The sequence below is a fragment of the Passer montanus genome, unplaced genomic scaffold (genome assembly GCF_014805655.1).
Source record: "Passer montanus isolate IOZ18808 unplaced genomic scaffold, ASM1480565v1 scaffold24, whole genome shotgun sequence".
NCBI lineage: Eukaryota > Metazoa > Chordata > Aves > Passeriformes > Passeridae > Passer > Passer montanus.
Genome location: NW_024367037.1, coordinates 4,365,241 through 4,387,132, shown reverse-complemented (window position 1 = coordinate 4,387,132; position 21,892 = coordinate 4,365,241). Strand labels below are relative to the sequence as shown.

General features: G+C 37.3%; 1 protein-coding gene across 1 annotated transcript in view; it reads left to right on the top strand.

The window, feature by feature from the left end:
• ELP2 (elongator acetyltransferase complex subunit 2) overlaps nucleotides 1-19,543 on the top strand; it is a 38,028-nt gene extending 18,485 nt beyond the window's left edge. The window contains exons 10-22 of the mRNA XM_039711159.1: nucleotides 799-899; nucleotides 2,873-3,004; nucleotides 3,471-3,620; nucleotides 6,334-6,522; nucleotides 8,674-8,740; nucleotides 10,336-10,431; nucleotides 10,552-10,609; nucleotides 14,239-14,311; nucleotides 14,716-14,902; nucleotides 16,475-16,596; nucleotides 17,091-17,233; nucleotides 17,767-17,880; nucleotides 18,836-19,543. Of these exons, the coding sequence (XP_039567093.1) occupies nucleotides 799-899; nucleotides 2,873-3,004; nucleotides 3,471-3,620; nucleotides 6,334-6,522; nucleotides 8,674-8,740; nucleotides 10,336-10,431; nucleotides 10,552-10,609; nucleotides 14,239-14,311; nucleotides 14,716-14,902; nucleotides 16,475-16,596; nucleotides 17,091-17,233; nucleotides 17,767-17,880; nucleotides 18,836-18,992 (1,589 nt within the window). The 3' untranslated portion in view covers nucleotides 18,993-19,543. The remainder of the gene's footprint in view (nucleotides 1-798; nucleotides 900-2,872; nucleotides 3,005-3,470; nucleotides 3,621-6,333; nucleotides 6,523-8,673; nucleotides 8,741-10,335; nucleotides 10,432-10,551; nucleotides 10,610-14,238; nucleotides 14,312-14,715; nucleotides 14,903-16,474; nucleotides 16,597-17,090; nucleotides 17,234-17,766; nucleotides 17,881-18,835) is intronic.
• Nucleotides 19,544-21,892: the final 2,349 nt, after the last annotated feature.

Below are 21,892 nucleotides of genomic sequence, written 5' to 3'. Positions count from 1 at the left end.
AAACGTGAAGCTGCTTGTGTTCTGTGGCCTACCCAATGCTAGGTTCCCTAAAATAGATTTTCACTAGAGGCAGACTGATCTGAGGGACATATTCTCAGTGCAGAAGGTGAGATGGGAAGTCTGTTGCTAACATACCACCTCATGAGATGCCTGCCAATATCTCTATTTTTAAGAAAAGTGGTTCCTCAATGATTTTCCTGCAGGTTTCACAACTGGTGATGAACTAGCTCCCTCTTTCCCATTCTTTGGTCTTTTTTTGTTTTGTTTTTATTTCTTGTTGGGCTTTTTTTCTGGAGTGTTTCATTGCATTCTGGGGAGCAGTCCTGAGTTGCTGTATGTACTACAGGGCACTAGTGTCTGCTGAAGTCAGTAGCAAACCTAACAATTTGGGAATAAATCCCAAACAGTGACTACTGGGCAATTATTTTAAACTGTAAATGTCTCAGTAAAAACTTACTTAAGGAATGGAACCGAGAACTGCTGTGCATTCTCTTTGTGAAACTCTAGCTTTTCCTCCAAATTATATTTAATTCAGTATAAGTTTGGATGAGAAAACTGGAATATGGTTGTTCTCATTTATGTGTTTTACTTTTTCTTTGGGTAATTATGGCTGAGAATACAATATCTCCTAAAGAATGCCTGGCGAGAATGTAGAGCCTGTAAATTTGGCATATAAGAAATGTATTGCATGTCTCTGATGCTGAACAATTTTTTAATGTGTTTATATTTCAGTATTACCTAATTTCTTCACAACATATGCTCCTAGGTTGTAGGGTAATAATTTTCCTTGTACTGTAGATGGCAGCATGCAACAACCAATGAGGATATTGTCTGCATCAATGGACAAAACTGTGATCATCTGGGAACCAGATAAAGAATCTGGAGTCTGGCTGGAACAGGCAAGTGTCAATCTTTCTCACAATATGTGCTGTATGCAAGTTATGTTTCCAGCATCATGTGCGTACTTTAGGGAGCAAAAACTCTAAAATTCTGGCAGAGAAAGGCAAAGTGTTTTCTTGCAAAAATACTCCTTCTGATGCTCTGTTGCGAGTAAAACTGTATTTAAAAAAATGGATACAATACGATTTTTATTGCTTGTTTGTTTCTTATTACTGTACTGAGGAGTTTATAAGGAGTGTTTGTGCTCAGCTGTCTTTCTCAGTGTACAAGGCAGGGGCTGCATAGTAATGCAGGGTATGTGCTCCTGGTAAGAGGAAGAGGAAACCCTCTTGAGCTATTTGCAGTTCATCCTTGTGGGAACGTGACCTAAGCAGTTACCACAGAGCAGCCGACACGCAATTCACAAGCCTGGTTTTTCTCATAGTAACTTGATCATTGGCTGTGTCATGAGGTTTTCCATTCGAGCTGAATACTCATGTGTCACTCAAGTAGTGTTCTGAAAGCTGTTCAGATGTGGATCATCCTAAATAAACAGGTAGTACAACCACATTTCTCTAGTGCTTTGATTGATGTCTTTTCAGTTGACCTGCTTTTCCAAATTGAAGTAGTTCAGTTGAAGTTGTTTGTGTTGGGTTATGCCACCCATTGTTTGTGGTCTTTCCTGTCACAAAGAAAGTTCCAATTGTCTCTTGGGTGAAAAAGTGGGAATTACATCAGGGTATTTAATTTTTCCTCTGTTTCATTGAAAAATTCCCATGCCTTTGTGTTTAAAGTAGAAATTAGTTCACAAAAGGGCAATCACATAGAGATGCCATTTGATGTCCCTAGGTGTAACAGGTAGTTGTGGCTAAATTCACAAGCTTCTAAAAATGGATTGTGTAGTAAAGCTTGTTGCAAGTTATGATTCTTTAATTTTACATTCTCTTCGCATTGGTTTGACCACAAATGTGTAGCTTCAAGTTCAGATCAGATATTTTAACTGCAGAAATCCATTTTGCATCAAGATAGGAAAATCTGAGCTGGAAGCCTGCAGGGAGGAAGGGCACAAGGGGAACATCCCAGTTTCTCTCTTTCATCATGATATGATGAACAAGATGTCTTCAGAAATTCATTCCCCTGCTCAGAGGTGAGACTAGAATTCTGCCTCTAGCATGGCATGTCAAAGTCACTTCAATATGAATGGTATTTTTGTGAATGAGTGCTAATAAGATGGAACTACTGGTGCAGTGCCATTTAAAATGGGACATTGGTTCATTTTGGTTTGGTCTTAAAAGAGTGTAAGAATGGGGGAGTTGAAATCTTGAAAGAAATTGTGGTCTTATGTCTTGAATAGAACGAATAGAACTTGAAAATGTAACTTGATTAATCTTTTAATAAAATTTAAAAAGTGGAAGGGCACTAGAGCAACTGTAAGGCCTATGTGTGTGTGTGTGCATATATGAGAAGTTGTAAGAGAAGCACAAAACAGAGGCCAGAATATGCCACAGAAGGAGTGTGGATCACACTGCAGCTGTTCATGGAGAAACAGGGAAGTGACAGTATGCTAGGGAATCTTGGAAATTGGGTAGGAAAAAAGAATGTACTTGGGAATTATTGTTTCTTTGGATAATTTTTCTTTATTGTGAAACAGAGCACTAATCAGGCAACAGATGATAAAGAATTGTTGCATCCAACAAGCTGGACTGAAACACAAAACATTTGGGTTTGCATCTCATCTATTGCAGTGTTTTCTTTCCCTTGGGGGAATCCTACCTTGATGTTGATGAAGGGAGGATCCATTCAACTGGCATGCAGCTTTAATTCCCATGACATTTCAGTGCTTAACTTTGCAATTAAAATATTCTTCAAATGTGTTTGTGTGTGTAATGTGAACTCTTGTCTAGTGGTAGTTTTTCATCTCATGAAGTAAGAATGATTTTGTAGGAGTGGAAGGCCATTTTCATGTATGTTTCACTTCTGTTCATTAATTTAGGTGCGGGTAGGTGAAGTGGGTGGCAATACTCTTGGATTTTTTGACTGCCAGTTTAGTCCAGATGGTTCGATGATCATCGCTCATGCTTTTCATGGAGCACTACACCTTTGGAAACAGGCTACAGTTGACAAGGTATGTTGGTTTTTTTGTTAGTAGTATGACTTAAAAGAATTGTACTTTTAAGTAATTTGAGGTAAATTTCTTTTATTAATAGAAAAGTGTAACAGTATAATTTAAAATTAGTGTTTGAAATGGTCCTTTTCTGAATGTAATAATCTGTAGGAGTCTCATTCCTGAAATCCTCTAGGCTCTAAACCCTGTTTCTTACCTGTTGGGATCATGAAGTCAGTTGAATAGATTGAACTCCTTTGTGGTTGTTTTTTTTTCACAGCTGAACAAATCACTTAAGTTTCTTTCAGATGGGAGCAATACATTAGTATTTGTTTCTCTTCAGCCTCTCTTGAGTTCTAATAATTTGCTGTTTACCAATGTCTTTTTCTTAATAAGCACGTTTATAGTTTTATTGTGCTTAAAATTAGTCAAATGCCAATCAGTCAAATGAAGAACTTCTTACTTCTTTGTGAAACTCTTCTCATAGAAAGAATGGACACCAGAAGTTGTGATTTCAGGACATTTTAACAGTGTAGAAGATGTGAAGTGGGATCCAGAAGGAGAATTTGTCATCAGTGTGGGCTCTGACCAAACTACAAGACTCTTTGCTCCATGGAAAAGAAAGGAAGAAACAGAGGTATGATCTTCAAAGATTTTGTGAGTGTGGTTAAGGGGGCTTGGTCAGTCCTGAGTTTGGAATGACTTCTCTAAATATAACTCAAACCTTAAAGTTCCCCAAGCAATGATCTGTTTAAAACTGCTTGGTTTGGTAACTGAGTACGTGCTGTTTTCACTTTGCAAAAACTCTGCCACTAGTATTTTTAATCACACAGTATGATTGCAGTTCAATCTTGAGTCCATGTCCAGATTACCTTCAGTTAGTGTTCTCCCAGAGTCTTGGAAAACAGACTCTGCAGTAATTCAGAAGGAGGAATACGTGTCTGGTACTGATAACCACCTATTGCAGTGTTTAACAATTGGCTACACTGCTGCAGGTAATAATAAAGTAACTCAGCTTTGGTTGTGCTTTTTTACACTAACAATCTAAATGAAGTTCTCACTGTATTTTTTTACATTAATTTATTAATGACACTGTTTTACTGGAATGATTATCTGAACTGCATGAGTGCAGCTGGTATCTGTCCTGTTTTAACTCCCAGCCAGCAACTGCACACTGTTGCTTGCTCACTCCTCCTGCATTGAGTTGGGGAAAAGTCTGTTTAGGAATGCAGAAGTTCCTGTTTCTTGTTTCTCATGCATTTTCCTCATCTACAAATACAACCTTTTCTGGCAGAACAGTATCAATATTCCATTCAGGAGACTGGCAGAAACTGGAGTGACTGTAGTCATAGAAGGCCCTGTGCCATTGGCTGGGGAGGCTATTACAGCTCTCATCAAAGCTTCTGTAATGCAGACCAGTACAGGAGGTCTGGTGTTTCTGACAGAGTTGATTTGCCATCACTTCTTTGATTTCCTTCTTCCAGGCCAGACAGGAGTGGTGGCAGTCCTATTTCAAGAGATATGTTTTGCCTTTTGTTCTAGGAAGGATAGTTCCAGTTTCCTTCCCTGCTTTCTACCCTAATCTCCACTCAGGAGGATACATTAAATATATCAAAACAAAGTTCAGGACTAGCACATGATGTAAGTCGGCAGCATTCAAGGGTTGTCAATGTCACTTTCTCTGTGACTTACTGAAGTACCACTATTATGTATGCTGCTTGCTAAATTTTAATCCTGTCTTCTGAAAGAACTGATCTTTGTATGATTTACCTGCACAGCTCACCCTGAAACTTGTGAATCAATCAGTTCAGCAGAGTGATTGCAGTCTTCATATCTAAATATGGCATGAACTGAATTCTTGTACTTTGCTTTCCTGTTCTGACACGGAGCAGCCACCAGGCTAATTTGACCAGGTGTACATCTAAGTAGTTTCAAGATTTGCTGCTGCATGAGGTGTGGGAGAAAGCCTTAGAATCCTTTTTGGTTGGGTGAAGTGGAGGGTTGGAATAGAAATGGGTCATTTGAAGATGTTTATTGAGGATTTCTGAACCCTGGATAAGTTTTTAGTTCTGCTGCTCATGAACTTGAATAACAGGCTTTTAAAATGCCTCTCTTTATCACACTGAGTTTAGCTGAAAAATTACAACAGGTGACATCTGATTTTGTCTTAACAAGACACAATGGATGATTCAGGTGTTTATGGAAAGTTAGTATTACAGCTCACATTTTTCCCTATAAAAAGGAAACTAAGTGTGGAATGCAAATTCTTAAAGTCTCAGTTCTGATATCAGAATATCAGAAAAGAGGGATAACCATCAGCTTCAATTTGTCATGCAAATTTCCATCCTGATCTTTCTGGAAAAAGCTTATTGCATGACTTACATAACCCTGTCTTCGTTTGGGATTTGAGTTTTTTGTGTTGTATGCAAAGATGTACCCAGTAAAGGGTAAGAAGGGCTTGTTGCACTGTTTGATTTTATATATTTTTTTTAAGAATGAATGCTTTTTTCCTCACTGAAAAATAATCAAGCCCTTGTGAAATCATGAGGTTTTGTAGGATGTCTCAAATTCCCATTCAGGTCCTATCAGAAACTTCAACATTTAAAACTCAATTGAGTTTTTAGGGTGATATGTGCAGTTTAGAGTCAATATAATGCCTTTGCCTATACTCATATGATATCTAGTCTTGGTTATAGGCATTGGAATACTGAAGTAGTCTAAGTTATTTCAATTAATTCTGGTTCTGCTAGCTCTAAACTCAAAAGTACACACTGCATTTTTCCAACTGAGGTATCATCTGGGTGAAATAGCAAATGACACTGAATCTGTTATGGTTTTGTCAGTTTTCTGCAAAGCTTCTATTAAATGGTCTTGCTTGAATGAAATACTTAAAGAAAAGAGGGAAGAACCTGTAGCCTGCTGACAGCAATGCTGCTGTTCTTTGTGAAAGACAGATGAAGGAAGCAGGATAATTATCACTACCTTTCTTAGGTCTTTCAGACCTACAGTCTTGGAAATGGTAGGATACAAACCTCTTTTTACTTAGGCAAATTATGTTCTATTCCTGACTATCTAGCATGAAGAAGTCACAGCAAGTGCCTTAAACGTATCTGTGCAGGGACACAGTTTACTAATTACAGGAATGATTTGGTGGAAAAAGAGGATTCAGCTGATGTATGTGAGCACCAGTTTTATGCATATTAGTAGAAGGTTGCTCTTAACTTTGCTTTGTGTTAAAAAATCCAGCAAGTGGGTAGTGGTGCTTTTTTGGAAATTGGGAAATTTTTGGAAATTGCGCTGTTTCTCTGTTTAAGAATTGTTTTTTTAGCTGTGTGTCTGCTCATTTTTAGGTAACGTGGCATGAAATTGCCAGGCCTCAAGTACACGGGTACGACCTGCGCTGTCTGGCAATGATCGGCCGGTTTGAGTTCGTGTCAGGAGCAGATGAAAAAGTGCTTCGGGTTTTTCGTGCTCCCAAGAATTTTATAGAAAACTTCAGTAACATCACTGGTATCCCAATGGAGAAGCTCTGCTCACATGTAAGTATCCTAAAGCAATGGTATGCGAAGAGAACCCTGTTAGATGTAAAATGAGTTAATGCTTCTGAAAAAGTCAGATTGCACTAAACTTTGTAAAAATTCTTTAGTTGTACTGAAACCGTAACCTTGTTTTTAATTTCTCTTCTGCTTACTTCCATGTGTATTGTTTCATATGTATTTTTATGGTGTTGTTATATGAAACAGGTTCTATTGAAACCAAACAGGATCTTGTGTCAAAAGATTGAAAACAGTGTGGGTAATTTTAGGTAACTCAAACCAAAGTAGACCACTCTACACCCTTGGGGATTAAACAAACAATAAAGCCTGTTAATGTGTTTCCCTTTAATTTAAGGGTGTAGTAGTCTTACCTAGCCAAAGTAGACCACTCTACACCCTTGGGGATTAAACAAACAATAAAGCCTCTTAATGTGTTTCCCTTTAATTTAAGGGAAATTAAAGGGAAATTCTAATTATTGTCTATTTTTTTTTTTTTTGCAATTGCATGCTTGGAAATGGCATGAAGCTTTCAGCACTAGTTTTAGTTTTTGCATGCAAATATTTATAAATATGTACTGGCTCATGCTTTAGTTCCTCTTGGCATTGGAAGTTTTCTTGAGGCCTTTACATTGCAGTTCTTTTATGGGTATGTCAGCTGTCCTGTGCTGCTATCCTTTGTTTGCTCCCCATTTGCATTAAGGTTTATTTAATTCTGATTTTGTCTGCATTTTGTAGAGCAGACCTTATTCAAGATAGTTGCCTCTGTACAGTGTCTTGCTCTTTGTATATCTCACTCAAAAGCAGGGTTTTCTGTGCAGTTTCTTAGAGATGGATTAGCCTTTCCATTAATTTAACAATTGAAATATCTGGAACAGAAATAGAATCATTTTTGGTAGTAAGAAGTTACATAAGTAGCTGCTTAGTGCTTTAATTCCACAAGACTTCGTAAGCATTTGCATTAATGACCATTGTACAAATAACATCGTGCTTTTACAAGGGTGGCAGATGTCATTATTTTACTTTATTTAGACTTTTCTTATTGGCTGTTCCTCTGAGTGCTGTTTTTTGATTCATATCACAAAGTGTTTCGCATCGGCTTTGGTTAAAGAGGAAGGCTTTATGAGCTCTAATTATATAGCTGCTTTTAAATAGCTTTCTTTAAATTGTTTTGTGTGAAAGCTTTTTATCACTAAAGCAGGGAAGCTTTTTCTTAATGTGGCTTAAATGCCTTCCCCAAAAAAGTACCTGAAACCAAAAAACAGTTTTATATTCTAAAAGGGTTGAATAGGATTGTATTCAGTTCAAATCCATAGGATTGTATTATACTTGGGGTTGTAATGAGGAACCATTTTTGTTTTAGAGGACTTATGCTTGTCTGGGTCTCTGATACGTTTTCTCATCTAATTATGAACATTTAAGTATATTTTAAGCTGTTAGCTAAAATATTGATTTAATTCAGTAAAACAATCTCGCTTTGAACTTTTCTGATACCATAAGGAAGTGGGTTTACAGCTATTAAATCTTTTTTTATCTCTGCACAAAGGTCCCCAAGTTCACTTACCCTTTCTAAACTTTTACTCTTTTCCTATACCATTATGGAGCTATTTTCTCTCTGATGATTTGTCTTTCCCTTGTGCTGCTTTGAACAGACACATATTCCAGCCACATCTCAGTACTATTTACTGAGCTGTGTTTTAAGTTGTGGTCACAGGCAGTCACCCTCTGTTCTCTTTTCCAAAATGCTGCTTTATTATTTCACTTCAGAACAACGATTTCCCAGTTCTATTGTGTTAAAAACTGCAGTGCTCTCAGTTAATAGATTAATTGTCATGTATGTGCTAGAATAAATATAATTGTGGAAGAAAACCTGCAATTTGCGTTGAAGAAAATCCTTGAGCAGGGGCCTTAGAAAAGCTTAGAAAAGTGCTTTTTTGGTTGTTTTTTTTTGTTGTTGTTGTTTTTTTCCCCTTTCCTTCCAGAGTACTGGTCTTTGTTTTGTCAGGGTATGTTCTAGACAAGAGTTTTTCAAAGTGCCTCCTTCACTTCTCTAGGAAAGTAACTTTAGAAACTCTCAGGGATTCCTTAAGCTGTGGCCTTTGAAATCCAAGCCTGTGTGACAATCTGTGTGTAACCTTTCTTTTTTCTTTTATTCAGCAGTCTGATCTTCCAGAAGGTGCAACTGTGCCAGCTTTGGGATTATCCAATAAAGCTGTTTTTGAAGGTATTGCTAGTGAGAAATAATGGTTGTGGCATTTCGTGTGGAAACTTTATTTAGCATAGATAGATTGTTTTAGTACATGTTAGGTCTGTAAGTGTAGGCTTGATTGCAAGTTCAGAATCTAGAAACAAAATAATGCAAAGTATTTATTTCTTTGCTAGCACCTACATGTGGTGTTTTGAAGTAAAAAAACACGAGTAAGGAAGAATTAGTTAGCCAAAGTAGCTAATATCTTGGAGAGACAATGGAGATTACATTGAGGGGGAGCAGGGAAGGAGGGACAGATATCTCCCTAGAATGATAAAAGGTATTTTCCTGACTCTGAGAATGAGACCAGGGATCTGGTTTTTTATAAAGTCTCTGGTAAAAATGCACTATAGTGGAATGTACAAATTAGGTCAGACCTGTTTTTTTTTTCTCTGCCTAAAGCTTTATCAGAAGGTGTGATCTACAAAAGGAAGCATTTTAATAAGCTTTGTCTCCAGGGTCTTCAATGGCAATAAGCCAAATTTTCCTAAATAACTTGTAGAGAAAAAACAACTGGGTTGTACTTCAAATAACTTGTAAAATATATTTTGGCAAAGTTTTTTCCCCTGCTAACTCATGAATTCTTCCAATGAGAGAGGGAACAAAACCTCCTTCTTCTAAATTATTGCCACACACAGAATAACTAATTTCCATTGATTTCATGTGGCCCAACCTGAGGCAGCACCATGAAGGAACTTCCCTGCATTGTCCACCACTGCTCACACAGTGCTGTCAGCATTGATGGCTTAGGGTAAAATACCACAGACGTGATCTCACTCTGCAGAGGAATCTTCCTGGTGGTCAGACAGGGCTCTCAGATGAATGTTGCTCATTTCATTTTCAAAGAGAGCAAAGATGGGATGAATGAGACTGTAGTCTTTGCTTTGCTTTTTCTGTACCTTCCTTTTGAAACTGCTGTACTTGAGAGGTATATTTGGCAAAAAGGTAGATTCTGCCTGGGAGGGACAGTTCCCCATCTCTGTACCTTTTTCTTAATACCTTCACAATGAAGGTCAATGAAGGACAGAGCTGAATTTTAACTTACAATTAATAGTTTTGGTTACCTCTGATACTTTTGCCTAAAGCTAATGACTGAGCCCTCAGCAGTTTTGCTGAAGTTTGCAAGTTGTAGCTACATTTGCCCAAATACGGGTTTTCATTTAGTGATTCTACATCACATTTAGGAACTCATCACTTGTATCAGAGATTTTTGTCTTAAACTTTTTCAGATACAGAAAGAAAGGTTTAACACTAGGGAAACATAGGTTGAGCTCTTATGACTGCTTTGCACAGTGAAATTATTTTTAGGAATCTCTGAAAGATTGTGCTGATGGAGAGAGGTCAGTTTCAAAATGAAGGTTAGATTAGTATTTTTTTAAAACCTTCTCATTCTCATATGCACTAGAATAACTAGCTTCTAGTATTCATATTATTGTAACTCTGCAAGCAGAGAAACCTAGTTTCGACTACTTGTAAAAAATATAGATTTTTTTTTTACTTGTATAATAAATCCTCATATTTTCCCTCCTTTCTAGTATGTTCTCTACCTAATGAAGTCCTTATTTTAATAGGAGATATGGCTGTTCAACCAGATGAGGATGAAGAATCATTTAATAGCATTTCAAATCAGTATCCAGAGATTTATTTTCAACCCTTGGTCCTTACAGGTATGAGAATTGTTTCTGTTATAGATAATAGAGAATGAGGTTCATTGAATATAAAATTGAAGCATTATTTAGCTGATTTGAAAAAATCAAATTTGAGTAGGCTGTACAAATCTTTTTTAGAACCTCCACCAGAGGATCACTTGCTGCAGAATACCTTATGGCCTGAAATTCAGAAGTTGTAAGTTTTATTTTTTATCTCTTCTGTGTTACAAAATTTCCAGAAAGCTGTTGCAACATGTCAATGTAGCCTAGTCTTGTAACTCTTCCTATTTTACTATGTAATTTTACTTGTGTGTGCTGTATTACTTGTAAAATAAAGAAATTAAATATATATAAAAAATTAGGAAGCAGTGAAGAAAGTGGCCATTAGAACTGATGTGTCACAGTTTTATTTTAGTTGGTTTTTTTCTCCTTAAAGCTTTGTCTATACTGAAGGTCTCTCTGTGTAAGGAGTTTTCTGCTGCTTTCCACTTCATGGCATAGGCTTGCAGATGCAGATGGAAGTAGGGGCTGAGGCATCAATGGAGGAGCTTGCCCCTAACTCCTGTCAGAGTTGTAAGGTGCAATAGATGGAGCCAGCAGCCAAACTAGTGTGTGTAGTGGTAGAGCAAAGTGATAAGTGTTGAGTAAGATGGTTACAAGGCTAGTTTGAGTATTGAATGCTGACAGAATGGTTGTCAGTTGCAAAGATAATGGAGTTACATGGTCAGGATAATTGTTTTGAGGTTGCAGGGTTTTAGAATTCTTCAGCTGTGTTTTCTTCCTTTTCTGAAATTCACAACAATTTTCACATGAATGTTGTCTCATGATTTGTTCCTCAAGGATCCCAGTAACATGAGGCTATACTTTAAAAATCTTTAAAATTTTAGTATCAAAGTATAACGCAAAGAAATTGAATAATCTCAATCTCTTGTGGGTTTATTTATCTGAATCTCCTGAAAGGGGTCTCAGTCTGGAACAAGAAGATTGTTGAGCCTTTGCTGATGGTTAAAGTCACCACTTTTCTGAGGAAGGAACATTACAGTTACATTACCAGTTTTATGAGGAAGGGAATAAGAAGCTTTGGGAGAATGATATGCAGCTTGCTTTCATTGGACCAAGGGGGAAGTTCTGTGGGAGTTCATCTTTGCTGTCAATTGGGCAGTAAATCTGCTTTGAATGCTTTTAAGATCTGTTACTGTGTTTGTAGTCAAAAATGATTTTAGGAGGAAAGCCAGTGGATGCTAGACCATATCTGCACATTTTGTAATTTCTAACTTTAACTATTTCTTCTATGCATTCTATGGCTGCACTCACATAAGTAGATTGATAAGGGATGTTTAAGTAGTGAAAAGGAGCCAAGGCCAAAATTCTTCATCATTTGCCTTTGACATTTCACAAAGTCTAGTGGGACATGAATATTTTATACTCTGCTATGGGAGTACTGCTTATCTGCCTTTATATCCTGCATTCATTAAAATAACTCTGTTTTATGACAGTCTTCAGATGACTTTTATCTGAGCATTTTTTTTCTGGTTTTAGAGACACAGCTAATGATATAGATCATTTTATGCAAGAGCAACAAGATGTAAAGCATTCATAGACTTTCAGATTTTTTGGTCAGAGTAATCTTGAAAGAAGTAACATGAAATCGCATAATGTAGATTTCAAGTTGCCATAGCAGCAGAAGAACAGTGTGAGGTACTGACTTGCTAAAAATAGCTCGTTTGTCATTGACATTTGTGTATTCCTAGCTCTAACTTGACACCAAATTTTGAAGGATTAGTGTGGGGTTTTGCAAAGCGTTTGCTTGAGGAGGTTTTAGTACGAAGAACTGGCTGAATATTTTATATAATATAATAACTTTAAAAATATGGTAAATCTTGTGAGAATATGCTAATCTTTATCCCCTTGGAAAATTATCATAGAGAGTTCATAAGTAGCATGCTGAGATTAAAGCTTGAGTGTTCACATAAATATATATGTTTGTCTGTATGTACATTTCATGTTATACACTTGGAAGTTGGAAGAGATCCTTTTTGACACTAGAAAATTACTGTATTCATTTGTCTGAAAGTCCATTCAGTCTACCTGTGCATTAAAAAATGCTGTGCATTGTACAGTGCTGAGGCAAAATTGCCTGTGGTTGAAAATATAATTTCATTATTCATTCATGCAGTTACTTCTCTCCATTGTGAACCTTTATTTGGTGGTGTACTGTGTAGTGAAGAAATCCGATTTTTTTAAATGGGATCAGACGATGGGACTATATTGTAGCTCCTATGCTGTCAAGACTCGTATACCCTCCTTTCAAACAGCATCTTCTGTTGCCAATAGCTTAGTTCTCTTTACTGGAGACAGTAATGGTCTATACAGCTGCTGGTCTGACCTAGGATAGTCCTACTGATGTGGCAAGAGACAGTATTTTATGTTTTCTGTTAATTTAGTAAGAATGGTTACATTTTGACATTTCAAGTTAGCAAAAGAAGCATTGCATGCAGAAGCTTGAAATCAACTGCTCTTCAAATACTACTTTTAGGAGACTAAACAAAAAAAAACTGAGGATTTGTTTCACAGGTTATTTTCCCATCATTGAATTTTGTGAAATTTATACTTTTGATACAATACATATTGTTTGTTTTAGAAAATTGGCTTGCAGTGGTTTTCACTATAAAACAGTCTCCAGGAATGTGCTTTAAAAGTAAACATTATAATAAAACTCGTGCTGGTGGCAAAATAAGAGTAAGACATGCAGTAGTACCTTCATCGTTATAAGACACACTCAAATTCGCAATTTAACATTTCAATTAGGGGTACACACCAGTCCCTCTCCCTGTTAAAAGGTCCAGGCACAGTTAGATTTCAAAAAAGCCAGTGCATTTCTAGTCTTCAGACCTGGCTTTGGCAGTCTGCTGATGGGATATGCCCAGTGATGATGCTTTGAACTCTGTTCAACAGATCTGGACAGTAATTTGCCATTTAAGGCTGTTCTGGCTGCAAGTGAAATCCCATGAACATCAGTGCCATGTAAGAAGTTAACACTGCTGACCAAGGAGTTTATTAAGAGAGCTGCTTATCTCTTCAGAACTAGGAGAATCATAGGAAACCACCCCATCCAGCTGGTACTGAGCTGGTATTTGTCTACTGTTCATAGGTTACATCTCCAATTTTACTTTACTTGCAGTCTTTTTTGTGACTGATTTTAATTTGGATTAGTCTGTATGGAATTTCTCCTTATTAGTTAAATATCAGTCTGGATATGTGAGCTTGGATTTCAGCAGAACTCATGAAGACTGATTAAAAAATGTATTTCTGGAGAAGGCTAGAAATATTTGGGGTTTTACAGAGGTTTTTTCCTTTTCTAACATTATGCTTGTCTTTTAGTGCAGAAATCTTCTTGCAGTATTTCACAGAATAGGCATCCTTTGACTGTGTGTTTGTGGCATATTTCTTCAGTGGTTTTCAAATATGTGGCTTATGATCTTTATTGGTAGTGTTTAAATTGCTTTTTAAGAAAATAAGGATACATTAAATGCTGCTTTAATCTGCTTTGTTAGTCATTAGGGTGGTTTTTGCAGTGCTGATGCTTTAAGACTATGGAATGGGCTGGAGAGATTTTCCTGTAGCCAGTTTCTAATGGAAGAATTTGTGCAGATGTTTAAACTGAAAGCTGAACAAATTATTTGGGATGTAATACAGAAGCAGTGGAGAGCGTTCTTGGCCAGGTGCCTTTCATTTTTGAAAAGGGATTTAAATTAATATGACAACTTTGGAACATACTGCAAAAATGATTATGATGTGTTAAATTTGTTTTCACATATATTTCAGATATGGACATGGATATGAAATTTTTTGTGTTGCTTGCAATAATTCAAACACTGTAATTGCCTCAGCATGTAAGGTAAGAAAAGATTCTAGCACCACCTAGTGAAAAGTGCTGTCTGATTTCTAGGGCTGAATTCTCTTCTTTCACAAAATGTGAAAGATTTTGTATAAGTGACAGTTGGCTTGCAAAGGTGAGGGTGGATTGCCAATGAGTTATTATTCCTAAATTGTGTGTGATTCATTTGAAGATATTAGTAAGATAAATTCTAACAAATATAGGTCTGAAATGTTTTCTTACTGATCTATCATGAGCATTAGAAGAAAGTAGGGAAACAATCTTGAAACTTCCCAGAGGAAAGCTGGGTCTTACTGGTTTGCAAGCCTAAAAACAAGCTGTCTAATATCTCACTGCTTTGAAATGTGTGACTTTTATTCTTGCTCTCATTAATTTGCTCTGATATTTTTTTTCTATCCATACAGGCTTCCAAAAAAGAACATGCAGCAATTATTTTGTGGAGCACTACTTCTTGGAAGAAACTGCAGAGTTTGTCTTTTCACAATCTGACTGTTACTCAGCTGGCATTTTCTCCTGATGACAGCTTTTTACTGGCTGTTTCTCGAGACAGGAATTGGTCACTGTGGAGGAAACAGGATTCCTCAGAGTCAGGTAAAATACATAAAATGGATATAGGTGTTTGTAGACTTGGTTGTTTGTTCAGTATTTTTGGCTGCAAAATATTTCAAAGAGAATTGATAAAATATTTTAATTAACATTTTGCATGCAACGTTAAAGAATTATTAGTGTTGTAGGCTCTTGTGAATTTAAGAAATGCAATTAATGTGTGGAAACATAAAAATGAAATTAAAATGCAGAGAAGACTATAATGAGGCTTTAGATGGTGTTTAATTGATGGATGTAATGAAGTCCTCCTGCCTTCTGCATGTGATTGTATACTTGACTTACTGAAATTAAGTACACTAGCTGAACTTCAGATTGGCATTCTGTCAAGGAGAGCCTTCATTGCAGAGTTCTGTGCAGGCATAGCCAGAAGGTTCAGTGCTGCACCCAAATCCTGCATAGGCTGCCTTGCATGGCATGACACTTTGAGACTCTTGACAGGATTAATCTCTGTCTTTGGTGTGGCTTTCTGATAATCCTACACAATTGATTAATTTGACTAGAACTGGCTATGTCTGGAAAAAGAGCTGATAGTAAGGATTCAGTTGACTTTCTCATTAAGACTTTGAGCCTTGCAAAATCATGAGGAGATTGCTATTGAACACTTTAATAGAATCCTAGAACAGATGCTTGTGCTGAAAGCGATTATCATTGCACTCTTGGCTTAATAGTATATAAACACTGCTGGGCTCTATAGAATGTTCCTAGAGACTTGGCAGTGAGTTTTGGCCTCTTCAGACAGTGTCCAGTTGTATCCTGGCTTGAATTTCTGTTCTATTCAGACTTTTGTTCTAAAGCCTGGCATATTGTCTACAGTAGTTACACAATGGTTCAGGATAAGGATCATGAATACTCATAGCAAGTAGAGGAAATCCTCTTTTCATCTGTTCATCAATAACCCTTCTGTCTACAAATAACATCATTATGTAAAGCAAATCATAGTGTAAAGCAAAACTGCTGCTATTGGCATCCCAGTAAGTGGTTATTTAAAGTCCATGCTCCAAAATTACAACCTTTTCTACTTAGGAAAAGCATTCTCATTTACTGATGTGCTGATCAGATATAGTGCCTGATTGTATACATGCTGAAATATAAGCTTGTCTCTTCAGGAACACATTAATCTTTACAATTGGGCCATTATGATTTGAGCCGTTGGTACTTTACTGGTAAAAAGGAGCTTTAGTGAAATTACTGGGGAAATGTGAACACAAGGTAAACTGACTTCTGAAGTCAGTGTTCTTAAAAAAAACTTGACAGGAATAACCTCAAAGTATTATACTTAAATTCTTCTGAAAAAGAAATGCATTTAAAAGATTGAAGTGTTCCTACTGCTTTAGGGCTATAAGGGCTTACTGGTACTGTTTGACCAGGTGCTAGTTATCACTGTAGTAAGTGCTGGGAAAAACCTCATATAGTCCTAAGTATTCCCAGTTGCTTTAAAGATGAGTGGAATAATGTCAAAGTATTCTTGCAGTTCTGACATCGAGTTAAGAGTAACAAACACTTTTGATGTGTAAAGTTGTTGAAACAAGGCTTTTTCCTCTACATGTTTTATTCCAGGACCGGTCTTCACTTGCTGTGCATACACAGATAAAAATACAGCTGTTCACAGTCGAATCATTTGGTCCTGTGATTGGACACCAGATAGCAAGTATTTTATTACTGGTAGTCGGGACAAAAAGGTAATTAATGTTAAAGGAATTCAGAAAGCTCAGATTTGTTTTCAACGTCTTTTAAATAACAAACACTGTGTTCTAATGAGCTCCTATTTTATATATACACAAATATCTTATTGCATGTATTAGCACAGAAATCAGTGATACTTTCATAAGCTAAATAAAATGCTTGAATATGTATATACAAGACTGTGGGCTGCCAGTTGGACATTCTCCCTTCTTTTTTCATGCAGTAAGACAAGCATATGTCACATAATTCTATGGGTCTCAAGTTTTTCTTTAACTTTCATAACAGAATCTGGTTTTGTTGTCAGTAACTTTAATGAAATCAGACAGACTGCCTACAAAGTCAAATCTTTGTAGGTAGAGTTTTTTTTACCATGTTTAGGGTCACCCACTGTGCCCTGAAATTATTTTAATGAAGTTATTCCTTATGTTTTTGTACGGGCATTTACAGGAAGATGGAAGTGTAAGTTCATAGATGACTCTTTTTCTTACAGGTCATTATCTGGGGCCAGTGTGATTTGCCAGCAATTACTGAAGGGAATGAGCTGGATTCAATCAAGCCTTGTTCAACAGTGCTGGATGCTGGGGATTCTGTGACTGCTGTTGGTATCAGCCGTGTGCTTACTCCTGATGGAAGGTATTGCTGGTTTCCTGTATTGTCATTTTGTATTTAATCTGAAATTAGTATTTATCCCTTTAGTCAACTAGTTTCCTGCAGCTAAACAGCTCCCTAAATCTATCTGGCAATTGTTTTGACCATTTTTTAACAGAATGACCTCTACTTTCTTCTTTCCTAGCCACCTTTTCAGGTGTATGGTGACTTCTCCAAGCAGTGTAATGAGAAAAATTAAAGTGGGAGAGGGGAGGGAGAGATTCATGAACACACCTGAAACACATTCATTCTTCCAAAAATATCGATTGATCTGATGTTGTGATAACCTCCTTATTTTTTCCTAACCACACAGATGTAGCAGGTTTCTGCTTTGCTAATTTTTTTGTGAAGCATCTTTGATGTATTAATTTTTTTAATGGAAAAGTAAATACTGATTTAAAGGGCAAGGTACAACAACAGTGCTTGAGTGCTGTTCTTTCTACCCTGCATTAGAACTGACCTCACTGAACTCTTTACTGTAATTTCTAATGAAATGAATGTAATTATTCTCTTGATAGATACATTGTTGCAGTAGGCTTAGAGAATGGGAAGATTATCTTGTACACATGGAAGCAAAGTGGGAAAGAACCAGCACTGGCTGACTGGACCACAGGTGTTGAGATAGGTAACAGGTATGTCTTTTGAAGTGAGTTAGAAGCAATGAAATACTATTCTTCAGACTAACAGTGCTGGGGTTCTGTTCTTTTAGTATAAAATGTATGAATCTAGTTTATTTCTATATCAAAAATTGTTATCCTTTTAGGAAAAGTTTGATCCCTGAAAGTTTAAAGATGGCTTGAAGCAAAACCCAGAAATAAATATATTAGTTATTTAGATGTGTTAAAAACCTTCCAACAGATAAGAACAAAAACCAGAGGGGGGTTAAACCCCAAAATACCTCATGCTATGCAAAAACTTTGGGAAGTATTACCCTTTGTTGGCCTACTTAAACAAGCTTTATCTATAGTCATAAATGTGATGGAAAACACTGAAGAGAGAGTGGAAAGGTTCGCTATATCAGCAAAATACTTAGGAGTGGGTGACAGCAAGCTTTCGTGAGCAGCTTCCAGCAGAAACCAAAGGAATGACAAGCTGTGTGTGGGGCTGCTGCAGTGACAGCTAGAGAGACTCTGTGGAGAGACTTGGAATGTTTCACTTGAAGCACTCCCCTGGGTTCTTCTATCACACACTGGCATTGATAGTAACAGAAATGGAAGTTGATGGCGACTTTGGCCTGTGTGTGCTTGCAGTGAATGGGAAAGAGACACCAGATAACAGGAAAGCACAGGCTAAAAGCCAGAAATCTGTCATATCTAAGTAACTGAGATACTTGACCTCCAGCTTAATGTGGTAAAACTGAAAATCAATAGCTGTTTGAATTATTGATGAGTGAGAGGATAAAATGTCATTAGTGTTAATGACCCTACTTAATAAGAACTTAATACCTGCTGGTTGTCACAAGTCAGTTTTTCCTCAGTTGGTAGTGTTAACTGAAGAGTACTAATTACATGAATGTTGATGTTTACACTCACATGCCCAACTGTGTTTAACATTTTGCAGTTACGTATGGATTTCTTTGTGTTGCAGCCAAAGCCATGTTCTTGCTGTGAAGCGCTTATGTTGGAGACATCATGCAGGCAGAGCTGGACATAATGATGAGAACAGCAGCAAGTGGTTGCAGCTTGCAAGTTGTGGAGCCGATCACTGTGTTAAAATATTCAATGTCAACAGATTTGCTCTTTAGCAATGACAGCAGGCCTGTTTGTGCCAAACAGATTCACAGCATTTTATTTCAACTTTTAGCCACTTTGATTATTGAATTTTCTATTTTCTGCTGTGGAAAGTAAAATATCTTACATGTAACTTATTAAAGCAACTTCAGGGAAAATTTGAAATGCCAAGTATTTTTCTAATCCTGCAGTTCTGGGAATATGAAGTATATGTTTTGTTTGGTATATATCCTGAAATTGAGGGATGGGAGGTGGGGTAGGGCATGGGAGGATAATGAGAGAGCTCTGTTTGCTGTGACTCGAAGGGTAGGTGGGAAGCTGCTGATACTTGGCTACTTCTGTGCTTGAGATTCCACTTGGTGTACTGAATTTTCTTATCTCCTCTTGCTATTAAAGTTAACTGTTGGTGGGCCTGCCAGTGCTGCCAGTCTGTGTTCAGGCGTGTGCAGCCAGAGATCAGGGTTAAACGTGGAACTTTCTCTGATTGCCTTTGAATGTGTATTAGAGCTCTGGTCCAAGTCTCAGGCCACCTGACTCTGGAAGGTGTTAGTTTGTGTTCAGATGCTTGGACGATTGCCTTTGAATGTGTATTAGAGCTCTGGTCCAAGTCTCGGGCCACCTGACTCTGGAAGGAGTAGTTTGTGTTCAGATGCTTGGAGAGTCCTGCTTGCTTTTTTTCCCTTATTCTGCTTTGCAGGGCTGAACTCGTGCTTCTTGGTCAGGTGGGGCTTAAAGCTGAACTCAGAGACCACTTAAATCTTCTGGTGTCTCCCCTGTGAGCCCTCTCTGAGCAGAGTGTGATAGAAGAGCCACCCCTGAGACTGTTGGAGGGCTGTCCTCTATGGTTCAGGCTGGAAAAGCTTATGGATATCCCTAGGCAGGAGCTAAAAGGAGGCAGCCATTTCTTACAATGCCTTTGTGCTCTTCCTGACTTTTGAGGGCTCCCTCTTTGCTCTTGAGAAAACAAGTTAACTTAGTTGTCCCATAGTGTAATTTAAGGAAAGTGCTAATAGACTGAGAGTACTTCAGAAGGACTTCATGTCAGCAGGTCTGTATCTGGTTCCAAAGTCTAACTTAGAAATTAGTTAAACTTTGAGAGTGAAATTGTTATTCCAGAACTGCTTGCTACATGTAACTGGCAGTGCAGAGGTAACTGGAATTGTGTTTAACTTTCTACCGTGTTGGATATTTAGATTAAGAATATAGCTCTTTCAGAGTGGGCTATACTGTCTTCAGAGTAATTATGGCTTATGCCTTGAAAGGGTTTGTATTTTAGCTCTTTATTTTCAGTTATTTTATCTCTTTATTTTCAGGTCTGTTTTTTCAGCCATTAAAAAAAAACCAAAACCATTCTTTAAAATGGGGACAGGGGAATAAAAAAAAAACTTATTAATAAAGATAATTTGCTACATTTTACTTGTGGTACCCAGTGCTTTCCTTACATGAGTGCTTTAGCATTCAAGCATTTGAGTATTGTATTTCACTTGTCTGGGAATTTTTGAGCAACTATATCCTGGCAAGAGAAAGACGTAACTTAACACTTGTGAGGTTTCAAAAAGCTGCCAAAAGTGGGTCTTTATTCTGTGTCACAATTGTAATCTTGTATCTTAAAATTTGATGATAATACTGTACAATTCTTTCCAATAGTAGTACATCTTGTTATGTGGCCACTTGTGGGTATAGTTGACGATGAAACATCATATTAGTTGTCCCTCTCATTTATTTTGTGAAATACTGTCATTAACAAGCATCAGCTACTAGAGGATTTAGTAATCCACTCCATTACCCCTGGGACTTGGTGACTCAATCACGTTCATTGTTCTGTCTTTTAATGGACCAGATTAGTCTGTTGGTCTCCTAAGTCTAAATGTTTATAATACACACTTTCAATTTTCAATTAAGTTAGAGGTTAGACACTTTGACACATGATTAATATTTTATGTATGATACTCTCTTTGCTCACACATCACTTTGCTATGCATTTAGTAGGTGTGACTTTACTATACACCTTTATCTTCTCATAAATCCCCTCATGTATTCTCAAAATGTAAATCAGCATGTAAAAAATACTAAGGAATGAGCTGCTGTCAATGTACCTGGCGCTCTGAAATTCTCTGCTTGTAGTACAGTGTCACTGAAAATGGAGTTGAAAAAATTGATGGGATAAAGTGAAGTTTTGTAAAGAACATTCTGTTACCTTTTGATACATTTGAGGTAAAGCCATCCCATGAAGATTTTGGATGCATATTATCAGTATTTACTGGCTTTGTGCTAAATTTGAAGAGCCTTAGTGGTCAAAGATGTGAACAAACTGTTTTATGTAATCAGGCCAAAAGGAGGAGGATTATTTCGTCTTACTGTTGAGGCGTGTGTGACAAAGCAAGCAAGAAATGGCATGGGTCTTGCTGTTTATAACCAAAATCAAATAGTTACTGATATTGTCCAAAGCAATCTTAAATCTTTCAGTTCAGGATGCAGGTGAAGGCATCTTCAAGTCTGTGTTGCACCAACAAGCCATGCTAACACTGACATTAGAGGTGAGCATGCTGTGGTGTCTGGTGGATGAGGAGGACAAAACAAGCTGTTTGTGTAAACTGGGAGGATGTGGGATGCTGACACTCAGCCCAAGGAACTCCTACCTGGGCTCCGCATGGCAAGCTCCCTAAACACTGCTGCCAAGCTATCGATTGTGTTAATTCCTTCAGTTATGAAATGGCAAAGAAGGAGCAGGTTATGCATCATGCTAAGCCTTAGAAATGTGTTAGCCTGCTGTTCTCTCTCCTGTGGGCTGACTTCAGAAGTAACTAGAAGCACTTGAAAATTTCAAGGAAGTTGATTATTGAACTCTGAGCTATTGAAAACATCGCTTTGGTAACTGACTAATCTCTGCTTTCCAAAATATTTAATGTGAAGA